Source organism: Pteropus vampyrus, unplaced genomic scaffold, assembly GCF_000151845.1.
Source record: "Pteropus vampyrus isolate Shadow unplaced genomic scaffold, Pvam_2.0 Scaffold85, whole genome shotgun sequence".
NCBI lineage: Eukaryota > Metazoa > Chordata > Mammalia > Chiroptera > Pteropodidae > Pteropus > Pteropus vampyrus.
The window spans coordinates 6,811,926-6,824,359 of NW_011888866.1; the positions used below are offsets into that span (position 1 = coordinate 6,811,926).

General features: G+C 32.8%; 1 protein-coding gene and 1 non-coding gene across 6 annotated transcripts in view; one reads left to right on the plus strand and one right to left on the minus strand.

The window, feature by feature from the left end:
- The window catches only part of TCF12 (transcription factor 12), a 293,031-nt gene that overhangs the window by 20,647 nt on the left and 259,950 nt on the right, over window positions 1-12,434 (minus strand). For 4 of the 5 annotated variants that reach the window (XM_023532559.1, XM_023532560.1, XM_011363431.2 and 1 more), the window contains 3 exons: window positions 10,439-10,517; window positions 3,936-4,009; window positions 1,864-2,070 (listed from right to left, as the gene is read on the minus strand). In XM_023532559.1, coding sequence (XP_023388327.1) covers window positions 1,864-2,070; window positions 3,936-4,009; window positions 10,439-10,517 — 360 coding nt within the window. Of the gene's footprint in view, window positions 1-1,863; window positions 2,071-2,822; window positions 2,895-3,935; window positions 4,010-10,438; window positions 10,518-12,434 lie in introns of all 5 variants that reach the window. The other variant, XM_023532561.1, reaches the window with a different exon arrangement.
- Window positions 12,113-12,231, plus strand: LOC111742050. Its single transcript, XR_002781174.1, has one exon. It is a non-coding gene; the product is annotated as a 5S ribosomal RNA (ribosomal RNA).

A 12,434-nucleotide genomic window follows, 5' to 3' on the forward strand; every position in this document is an offset into this window, starting at 1 on the left:
TGCTGCTGCCCCAGACTAAGCCAGACTTACCTCATGTTTCAGAAGACTTTCTTTCTTGACTACTTTGAATTTTTTTCCTTTTTAAAGCATATCTGTGGCTGCCCTTTTGTTGATGCTCTGAAGTAGACAGCATATTCGTAGAGAATAATGCGAGCTACTTTCTTAATTACAAACTTCAGGGCAGTATCTAATGAAACAATTTTTCCCTCTACAAGTCTTTTTAAAATGTACTAGGTTACCACATGGCTTTAGAGGAATGAATTTTGAAAAATCTCTATCCCAACTCATACCCAAAGTTGGTAAAAACAACATTCTAAAGACGTAAGTTCCATTTTATACAAATAAAGGAATAAAGTTTCTTTGTAAATAAAGTTCCATTGGAACACAGCCACACCCACTTTAATTGGGAGGACCCAGAGATACATCAAATATTACAGGAGATAGAGTGGAATAGGAACCGTAAACTATATACAATGAAGAATTAAAAATGATTAAGAGGTGAGGAATAAGAACTGCAAATGCTGCAGTAAGAGAAACTTGGGATTCAAATATAATGATTTGCAAATCTTTCTTCTAAATAAGGATAAATAGTATTTCAACAAAATAATAGTTTGATATTCTATATATTTGTAACAAATGCTATATTATACCATTAAAATTATTTTACTACTACAACTAATAGTGATAACATGCTCCCTTCTATTTGAGTTTAACAATTTATAAATGCTCACACATTTATTAGTATATTAATAGCAATAAAAACTAATTTTAAAGGAGACTAAATTTCAAGATTTCTTGACATTAAAAAAAAATCCCTCAAAACTAGTTATTAAGATGTGCAGGCATCTAACATCACCCATGTTACTGAAAACACTGTTCTCAGGAAACCAGGCTGCCTTGTTTGATGTTTACTTCAGTGGCCCCAAAATGAATATAAATGGCTGTCTGAGATGTGAATGTGAAAATCTGGAACCAATCCCACTTTACAAAACACAAGCCTTCAGCATTTGGGGCAGCTAATTATTTTGATGATAGGTGAGTTTTAGCCCTGATCACATGGCTTACAGCTAGAAATCTGTTTCATAGAAGAATATTTCACAACATGCAATGAATCTTAAAAAACATGCCATAAACATGCAAACACATGGTATCAGTTAAACAGCAAGTTCAAATAAAGCTTCACTCCTTTAAGACAATTTAGATAAAAAATAATGTAAGACATTCAATAGAATTTTTGATGTGCATAGCTGTAGAATTATACTTTATTCCCTCTAAAGAATTAGCATGTTTTTAAAAAGATGGATTGAATTATTTTATTCTCTTAAGGGATTAATATAAAATTGTTTTCCTTTCACTGTCACTTAAAATTACAGCCATTCTTAAAACTACCCCAACATTTTTTCTTCATTTGAGAATAAAGCTTAAATTTGGACCCGTACAGATAATTCCACATTCCTTCTGCTATTGAAGGCTGGTTCTAAATTATAATAAACAGCTTTTCTAGACAAGGACCCTTGTAATTCAGTCTTGCTTTACTGCTTTTGCTTTTCAGACTTCCCACACACTATTTCGAAGCAAAAACTGTTCTATCAATTACTACGCATCTGGAAAAAAATCCAAGTTTAAGCTGAAATGATCTCTGTAGAAAGTTTCTGCTTTTTGTACATGATCATAGCAGGATTTTAAGGGCCAATGCTTAACCAATGACCCTGCCCAATACAGTAAAGGAAATTCTTAAAAGCCATTCTATCTCCCTTCAAAAAAAAAAAAAAAAAAAGACCCTCTACCCCAAAGATTTCATGAAAAAAATGTAAGACAACAGGCTTTAGGGGTTATTACAAAAAAAGATGAGCACTATTTTACCATTGAAGCAGATCGACTGCTTGTACCAAGACTTGATCCACCATAGTTTGAACTGAGGCTTCCAATTGCTGCATTGTGGGATGGTCCCAATAAACTGTGTATATCACTGTGCCCAGCAGGCAAACTGGTGGAAGGTCCCACGGCATGGTTCCGCAGCACATGGATAGCATCATCCAGTCTGTCTAAACGATCCTCCATTCGAGATTGCTACAGGGATTGAAAATAGACATGGAGGTTACTGCTGGTATGTTAAATTCATTAGACTGCTATGTTTCTACTTTGGGATATATGGAAGATAGCAAGTGAAATGCAGTATCAAGTAGCTTTGAAAGCAATTACTTGCACTACAAATCAACAATCAAAGAAAGTAGACTATGCTAAATTCACAAAGCTTCAGAAACAAATCATTGCTTCATAAAGTCAATTTATAAATCTACAATGAGGTTATTTCTTTTAGTTTCTACAAAAGAGGAATGCTACTGTACTGTGTCTGATCCTCAATTATAGTTGATAAAAGAAGATAATCTGTATTTTAATACTGATCTTTGAAATGAAGGCAATTTGGGAACACATCCTCAAATTCAACAAGTTTAAGCTGTAATTTTGTTCTAAGTGAATAAATCATACCTATCTGAAATAGTGAACACATCCAAATATGCTCTTTCACAAAACTGAGGAAATGATATTGTCTGTCTGTGAATACACACATGCCCCATACAGAAACATATTAGAATTTTTAAAATCAAAAGCACATGCCAGTAGAGCTCTTTTAAAAAGAATCATTCTCAACAACATAAGAGAACAAAAGTCTATTCTTACATACTGTTACAAAAACGGAAACGGTCATTGTTTGATTTTTAAAGACTTTGGAGTCTGTACAGGCTTGAAGGTTTTAAATGGATAATAGGAAGTATAATTAACTGAAACACAAAAAAGGCACCATCTAAAAGAAATAGTACCTCACAGACATCCTTTAAGAAGGACATTGCATCTTGCAAATGCTCGTGAAGTTGCTGCTCAACTCGATTTTTCTGGCAAAGTCAAGACAGAACAGGAGGCAAAGCACAGGTTAAGATTAACTCCAAAAGAGATGAGGAAATAGCTGATGTGCATGTCAGCATAACATGTTAGTAAAGTGAACGCGGAGACCTGCGAGATCTACTTGTATTAAGGTATGAGAAGGCTGGGATTTAATAGCGAAGTTATAAGGTTAGCATCTAAATAGCACAAATTATATTTGCTTGCATAACATGTGAGAAGAAAACTTTCCTTTAATTTAAAATGTTCTGTTAGTCACAGAAAAAGCACTTTGCTATTTACAACCTGGAATTACTGACTGATAGCATGACTTAGCATTCCAACAAGTCATCCTTATTTTTTTATAATATTTTGTGATTCTGTGGTAAGCACAGAAAAGCAATAGTAAGTTAACATTCAACCACAAATTCTTCATGCTCAATACCTAGCCAGGCTCCTTTATTCTAGTTTCTTATTTGCTAAATAATATTTTTGCTGTACAATCTGCACAACACATTCTTTCATTTAAAAAAAAAAAAACATGGGAAATAACATTCTTCATGAAAAAAAGGACTGCTATTACATTTAAAACTTTTAATGAAAATGTAATAAACTATACCTCATATAAAAAAGAGTAAAATACAACCATTTTGCATTGCTGGACTAATTTTTTTTGCTTTTACTTGGTCTTTTTTTTTTTTTTAAGTTTCCTCTTACACATAAATGTAAAAAGTATAGAAAAAATAAGCCCTAGAAACAAAAATCCCATAACACTATTTTAACACCAGCTGTCTGTCCTTAGACCAGAAGCTTGAAGTCCCAAAGAACAGATGGCAAAAGGCACACCCAATGTGTCTTATATTGTTCAACTAAATCAGGCCATTTGTTAGCAAAGAATTCATGTGTAATGCTATCCTACTGTTTTTTTCATTGTTATTCAAGGTTTGCTGGAAAAAAAAAAAACCCCAAACAAACAAACAACAACAACCAACCAACCAAAATGAACTGCGTACTATCAGATAAAAGTGATCTGTATATTTCTAAGAGGCTCTTACCAGGGAGTGGAGTGAGTTTTCATAGCTTGGGGATGAAGGAGCTTGACCTCCAGGTCTGGGCCACTGACTGGTACCTGTTAAAACAAAACCCCAAAGCACCCACACACCTTGGTTAACTCTGTGATCTTGATAATGTTCCAAAGGAAAGTGTAAAGATATTCAGTAATTGTACATAAATTTATACGAAAATTTTTGTTCAGCCTTCAACACAGTACTGGCTACTCATAAGCCCAAAACATTAAAAAAAAAAAAAACCTTTTTCATTACTAATACAACAATATAGGAAGTTGAGAAAACAGAAAAAAACTATACTTTAAAACATAATTACTTGTATATCTGCATATTCTTTAGACTGTCAATATGCACACGTATCTTGAGAAAATGTACTTAAAGTATACATAATTTAAAATTCTGTCTCTCCCCATGGTTTTACACAGTCTTTGAGATAATGCTATTAATGACTACATTAATATTCATCTGATTCTCTAGATCATAATTTGCTTAATCATCATTACCTCAGTGCTGAATATTTTAGTTGCTCTCAGTTGGCTATTATGAATAGTAAATGAATATTATTATATTATGAATGGTAAATATTGTTTTCTTTTTGGGAATATGTCATGAAGATAAGCAGCATTCTGAATTAAAAGGCATAAACATATTTATCATCCTTAATTCATAAGGCCAAATTGCTTTCTAAAGGGTCATATTAACTTGTGCCTTTAGTAATGCATAAACATATCAATTTCAAATGACTGCATAGGCATTTAGGATTATCTGCTAAAAATCTTCCCAATGTAATTTACACCAGAACACATTATTTAATTTGGAAAATATGAAAATTTTGTTTATTCTTCAACTTTAGAAAAGTAGCAATATAATAAAAAACAAAATTAAAGAAAAAAAGGATACGAGTTCAGAGTAGAAAAGATAAAAAGAAAAAAATGTAAGAAAAAGAAATAGATTGATTCATCCATGTGTTGGGGAGAATATAGTGTTTTAATGGTGTTGCCAAAATAGCTTTAAAAGGAAAAGAACAATTGATCAAAAATCTTAACTATTTGATGACTGTGCATTTGAAAATAGGTTATTTACAGAAAATAATGAAGAAATTCAATTAACTTTATACTAATGTTCTTAATAAAAGCTTTAGTGATAACCCTAATTATATTAGAAATTTGAAGTTGGAGAAGTTGAAGGTTTATTTTGTCTCATTAATTGCTAAATAAATTTTAAACTATGTTATTCTGAAGCCTGCTTTTATAGGTTAATTTGCCACATTTAAGAAACTAAAAACTTATGGTAAATTGGAACTATTATAGTTCACTTTAGCTGAAAAACTGTATTCCCATTAATCGTATATATATTTTGCAAGCTGAAAAATTGGATACACAGAGTCTTAATAACCTGGTTGTATTTCACAATTAATTATATGCATGCTACTGTAATTACACAGAAAAAATTTTAAATACTAAAATTGTAAGAAAAAGTATATGTTATATACTTCATCAGCTAACCATTTTTTAATTTGTAAGCAAATTTCAAACAAATTATTTTGAGGATCAATTAAAGGCTTCCTGTTAGACAAACAAATGTGATAATTATTCAACCACATAAATTAAGGACAATCTAAAATTGCTCATTGAAACACTCAAGGTTTGTGGACTAATTTTATAATTAACAAAATAATTTAACAACCAGAAAAACCCAGTAACTGACTATATGAAGAATTCATGTAAAAACTAGCCAATACTTTACCACTGATTTCAGTGCATTAGAGCTGTCAAAGCACGGATGTAGAATTATAAATTTTTATATGAATTAAGAGGTTAATCACAATCCATTTTGAAAAAGACCTTAAAATGTTTTAAAAATACTATCCCTTAGTGTTTACAATATTTTATTTTCAATCATTTTACCCCATCTTTCCTGATCCCCTTGGGTGATCAGCTTGTGATAGGAATCTAATCATCAAATTTCTTCATTTGTGTAAAATATTAATACAAGTTTTGTGTTTAAGCAGCTCACACTTCTTAGAACACATCTGCTTTGTAAAACACACAATTTTTGTGTTTCTTCATTAGCTAAGTGTTGAAGAATGAGATGTGTGCACTGAATTACTCAGGTAAGAAATCACCTACATTAATTATTTTTTGATAGTGATATGAAGAAGGTATGCTAAGATCTATCTCCAAAATGCAATTCATTAAACTGGAAAAGTATGCATATACTCAAACTTATTTTATTTTTATTATAGACAGGGCTGCCCACTGTGACAGACTTTGTTAAAAAAAAAAATATTAACATGGTTAAATCACTGATTTCTGTCTGAAATTCACACAAATGTCAAGTTTTATTTCATGAACACAGTTTCTTGAACCCCACTTGGTTGGGTAGTTAAGAGTGATTTTGGCAGAAGTCGACCCCTATGGCTGGCAAAACTCAAAGAGGGGCATGGAAGTTTAGTGGATACTGGGAATTAGTGGAACTGCATTCTCACTGATCTGTACTATCAATTAATCTTATGAGCCCTGACTATAAAATAGGCACATAGTTTATTTTGTTTTTAATCTGCCTTACAAGGCCAATCAATGAGATAAAAGATATAAAACTACACTTTATGAACCTAAAGGTCTTTTTGACTATGGAACATTATTATTATTTCTTCCTAATGGTATGTCTATCACGTAATCAATGTAGAAAAAAAGTCACAGACTTTTGCAACTTTGGTCCACTGATGGCTTATTAACTAACTACAGATAAGACCTTTGGGGTTGTGAATGGAATTCAAATTTGGTACAGAGACCATAATGCTAGCAGGCCTCTAACACTAGACATCTTTTTGTACAACTAGTGCGTGAAAAAATATATAGATTAAATTTAGAATCACATCGGTATCTTTAGCTTGTAATCATCAACTGTAGCACCAGTGCACAAAATGGAAAAACAAAAGGGCAAAGGCTAAAAACCTCAGGGTTTCCTAGAGAATAGGATATTGTCCCCCTTCTTTTCCTGTCATCTGATATCTGGTGGTAGACATATACAGAGGTTTTCAGCTTATACTTCCTTCTATTAGATAGGCATGAGCTTTCAACTATTTATGTTGTTAACAATTTCTGTAAGTACCCTGGGCTTACAGAAAAAACTAGCTATAATTCAAGAAGGATTATAATAAAACTATTTGATATTAAAATTTATTGACCATTTTCAGAAAACAAGTTAGCTCGGTGACTAGGATAACAGAATCAAATTATTTGGCTAGAAAATCTGGAAAGGCTTTCTTTGATCTCTAAATCTAAATTCACCCAATGTTTCTGATCTGCTCTTCATCTAAGTGGGACTTAGTAGGTACTTTACCTAAAAATATTGGTTAATACATTTAGAAAAAAACAGATACTAACATTTTGTGTGGCTGAGAGAAATTCTTAGGACCATTTATCATGCATTTTCCTATTTCGTTAGTTCTTTTGTTAGTTGTTTCCCTTTATAATCTCACCCTAAACTCAAGTTTTCACGAGATTCTCCCACGCTTGGGAAAGGCTGGATAATCTTAATGTAGTTTCTAGTGCTTTGCTTTCCATAATCTGGCCCAGCCAATCTTTCCATCTAAGTGCTTCACACGTCCATAAGTGAAGAGTTCGTAAAAAGTTGAAGTTAGGCAATTGCTTTAAGACCAGACAAACTAATGACGATAATACCTGATTAAACTAGCCAAAAACTGAGGAACTCTTTCTTTCCTCATTCTTCTTTATTTTTATTGTGGATGTTCTGACATCTATTAAGTGCTGCAATTATTAAACTTATATTCCAAGAAAGTCAAAACGTGATTTTGCTAGTTTACTTTCCAAGTTCCCTTAGTAAACAAATTCTCTTAACTCAAATACTCGTGTCTTTTCCCAAATGACAACTGTAATAGATACAGCCATTTTTCTCTTCCCCAGATCTGACTTTACTCAGAAGGGGAGTGTATGTGTCTATCCTTTCCTAGAGTGAACCAGTAAAGAGTAATTATATTCTTAGTTCTTACGATAAACCCTGATCTCTAAGATAAATATGGTGGTGAGCAATTGTGTTAGGGCCAATGCTGGCCAATAAGTCAGGAGGGCAAATCTGCTGAAGAGGCTTCTGGAAAACGATTCTTAAAAGACAAGGGAAGGATAGTTTTTTCCCTTTATTAGACACTGTCATATCTGTATGTGGTACCTTAAACAGCTATCTTGCTACAAAAGCCTGAGGAAGAATTGCAAAGAAATAAAGCAGGAGTCCTGACATACTGGTCCAGGAACTTGCTCTGCTGTGGGCTTCTTGTCATAACAAGAAAACCAATCCTCTTATTATTTAAAGCTAGCCAAGACAAGAGTTTCTCCTTCTTTCAGCCTAAAGCATTCTAAATGATACATACAATATACTCATTCAGAAGCTTCTTAAGCATCCTCTACATAGAAATGTATGTTCTTGGCCTGAAAAGTTTCTAAGAAAAGTAAGTGGGATTTAAGCAAAAATAATGATTGCCTTAAAAACTGCCTATGTGACTCTGCACCTGTATATCTACCCTTACAAGGCCTGTGCTCAGTCTGATTGACAAGGCATAAGAGAGAGTACAGACAGCACTCAGCGAGTATGATTTTTTTACTCTAGAAAACAGGCTGTAAAAGGAGCACAATTTCCACATTATATATGAGCTCTGGTTTGCTTTATCTTTTTCATTTTCCCTTCAACTGTGACTACTTTATCATATAGTACTGCTTTCCTTTTTTCTCCTCCCTTTTCATCACTGCTCTGCCAATTTAGGATGCATGCACATACTATGAGTGTGTGTTGATAACGAGGAAACACTAGATACAAGAGATGGGAGAGAGATACACCTGCATAAAATCAGTCTTTGATTTGCCATTTCAGCAGGAGTAAATGAAAGTATTTTTCTTTGATTAGACTGTTGAATTGAAAAAGAAACCTATTAATACCTTCATTATACAGTCCACAGATTTTCATTAATCAGCTGAATTAAAGGGGAAAAGAGGATATCATCCACTAGACACCAACTAAAGATGGAGGAGGAAATGTGAGATTCTGCTTTGCACCATTATTTTTCTAAAAATGTCTAAGTCTGATTTTCCATTTTACTGATGTCCCTTCATAGATGCTGAGCTTCTCTGCTGCCTGCTTTCCCACCCAGTGTTAATGAAAACCACATTTATTGCTACCTTACTGGGCAAAGGAGCAGAAGCAGTGGGAACATATAGTAAGGGCTGATACAGCATCTCAGATGAGAAAGTAAAATAGGCTGTGGCAAAAATGATACTGATAATTTCAGTAAAACCGTGCCAAAAGGGTGAGTAGGGTTAAAGTTACATCATTCTTCCTGTAATTTCAGCTCTGTTAAACAGCAACTTTAAGTCAATGGGTCTTTCATAGTCTGGTCTATGTGGGGAACAGCTGTTCTACTTTTACTAGACAGCTGAAGCCATGGTGTCTGAGAAAGTAGCAGAACCCACTAATAGCTAAAAGCAGCTGCCAGCAGTTCATCATCTCCACACTGGAATGCTTCTTAGCAGAGTCACAGGGTTAATACACAAAGCACAGGTGATAGTCAGGGCCCTGATATACCAGAGCCCCGATTTTCAGAAATCCTGAACAATGCAAAACAGCTTGACAACAACAATAAAAACAACAACAATGCCACATGGACTTAACTAACGGCTTGATCAGGAAAAAGGAATCATTTCTGAGGTCAACTATTGGAGAAATATGGCAATTTTTACCTAGTTGCTTAATGTCTTTTCCTAGTCGCTAACACATTTCTTCTTCAGCATGGTTTTGCTCCAAACATTGGTCAGAAAAATAAAGTTCAAGTCTTACAATTAGAGCTTAACAGATATTAACATTTTCCTGTAATTTTATTTATTCTTGATAAATCTAGCTAACATAAAAAAAGGAAAACATATCTGAACCACTTATTTAATTCTAACACTATTTATCAACATTGAGTTCTTTTCCTTAGCAAAAAACCTATATTTCATACATATATATATATAAAATAGTAACTCAGTGGACCTAAAAATAAAGACAAACTATTAGAAACAGTTACTCATTTTTGAGTCTTACATATGGCACCTGGAAAATGCAGAGAACAAGGAAGAAGTTACATGTACTTCTCAACAGGTTATTTAGTTATTTTTATGCTATCTTATCAAAAATTTTGATTTATCTCCTCTATATTTTACCTTCATTTCAATTGCCTAGTCTTATTTTCTCCTGTTGTAACAGTTGTTCTTAAAAATTACCACAAATTATTTTAAGAATCAGAGAAAATATGAATAATTCAAAACTAGCAAATACTTTATTATTCTCCAAAATGAACTCGAGGAAAGCTGTTTACATAATTTCCCAAAATCTAAATTTTTCCATGAGTTTTTATTGGATTTTGTTGAAAAAACAAATTTCAAATATTTCCAAGTAGCCCCATACATGTGATTAAGTAGTCAGATAAAACAAAAGCCTACCTGTGAGAGGTGAGGGTGATCCAACTGGTGTTGATGGATTTGATGGAAAACTACTGCTGGTATGGTCAGGAGAATAAATCTAACCAGAAAACAAAAGATATACACATAGGAATATGTGACAACAGCAAAAATATAAATCCATTTCCACGGAGTTATTTTTATAATCGAAGTTGCTACCCCTAAGTCTCAGAGTAAAAAACTGTTTCATCAATTTTAGGACTATTCCATAACATGAAGACTCTAAAAGCCTGTTTTAAAATTAGGATGAAAAAGTATCACATAGATTCTAATTTAAGAGGAATAAAATAGATCATTTCAATTTATTTTCCTAGTTGAAAATAATTTAGTTTCTAATTGTTAGGACAAAAAGGGAAGTAATTATAAAGTTAACAAGTTTGATAAATAACCTTTCTAGAATATACCATCTAAATAAGTGATACCCATTAAAAATAATTATAAAGTTAACAAGTTTGATAAATAACCTTTCTAGAATATACCATCTAAATAAGTGATACCCATTAAAAATAATTATTTCAGGGAACTACTATCTTTTGAAGGGAATAATCTTTAAAAAGTTTTAAAAGCCAGAGAAAGAAAATAATATTTAAAAAAGTTACCCCCATTAAAAAAGAAAAAGAAAAAAAAGTTACCCCTTATTTCTCATTTAAAAATCTCTCAGTTTGATCAACTACATTTTTGCCAAATTTAGCTCCAAATGATGTGTATTGCAAAAAAAAAAAAATTGAACTTGCTCTCAAAGGATATTTTGTCCCCTAGAGGAAAGTGAAAAAAATCCTAAGTCCTTTAAAAAATATTCCCAAAATGATCCGTTGACTTCACTTCCTAAGAGGTTTCTTTTAAAGAAGATAACGTATCTGGAGATAGAAATTTTGATATTTTGTCTAAAAGTTTTGTTGCAATACTTTATATTTATTTCATATTGCTAAAAAGTGACAGAAATTCATTATTCTAATTAACCATTAGATATTTTTTAAAGTCTCCTTAATCCAGGCAGCAAGGGTCCCTAGGTCTTCTCTAGGAAAACTCTACTTTTATAATGGGCATAATAAATCATCTTCACATTTCAGCCCTTAACTTAGTGCAATCAACTCACGTGGACAAATTGTGGTCAAATATTTTAAAAAGGAAAGCTACTTCCAATAGAAACAACCTTGCTCTGAATAAGCGTAGAGCTCAATGAATTTAAAGAGGCCCAAATTATGTCATATAAGGGGTCTCAGCATTGGTTTTAAAGACAGCATAATATGCTGAAAAAGCCAGACACTGGGATAGGCTCATGTAAAACAGAATTCCATAGGTCACAATCTCAAACATAACACTTTCATTTTTAAAAAAGATGACAGTACTGATTAAACTGCAAGCAGCCAGAAAGTCTATTTTCCTATTAATACAAATGAATATATTTATGTCAAACAAAATACACTGATTTATATGATGTTACTAAATTGTATCTGTAAATAAATACCTTTAAACACCAACTCTCTCCAAATAGCCAGATCTAGAAGTTGTACATTCAAGTAAGAAAGTCATTTTGGAAAAGCAAAGCAATCAAAAAGATTTCAAAAACTTTTTTGGGAAGACTTAGAAATAGGGAGATAGTATAAGATCAATATTGTTGGTCTCAGAGTTGTTACTTTTTTAAAAATTCAGGGGGCCTATGGCCATGCCACCCTGAACATGCCCGATTCTGTCTGATCTCAGAAGCTAAGCAGGGTCGGGCCTGGTTAGTACTTGGATGGGAGACCACCTAGGAATACCAGGTGCTGTAGGCGTAAAAAATAAAAAATAAAGGATTGTAAGCTGACGAGATCCTTGCAATCTGCGAGGTCAACCAAGGGTTGCCTCGCCTAAAAAAATAAAAGAAAAGAAAAGAAAAGAAAAAAGTCAGGGGACGTGAAAATTAGCTAAAGATCACATTTTGGTTCCTATTTGCACACAACAGTAATTTATTTCAAACATATACATAGATTAAGGT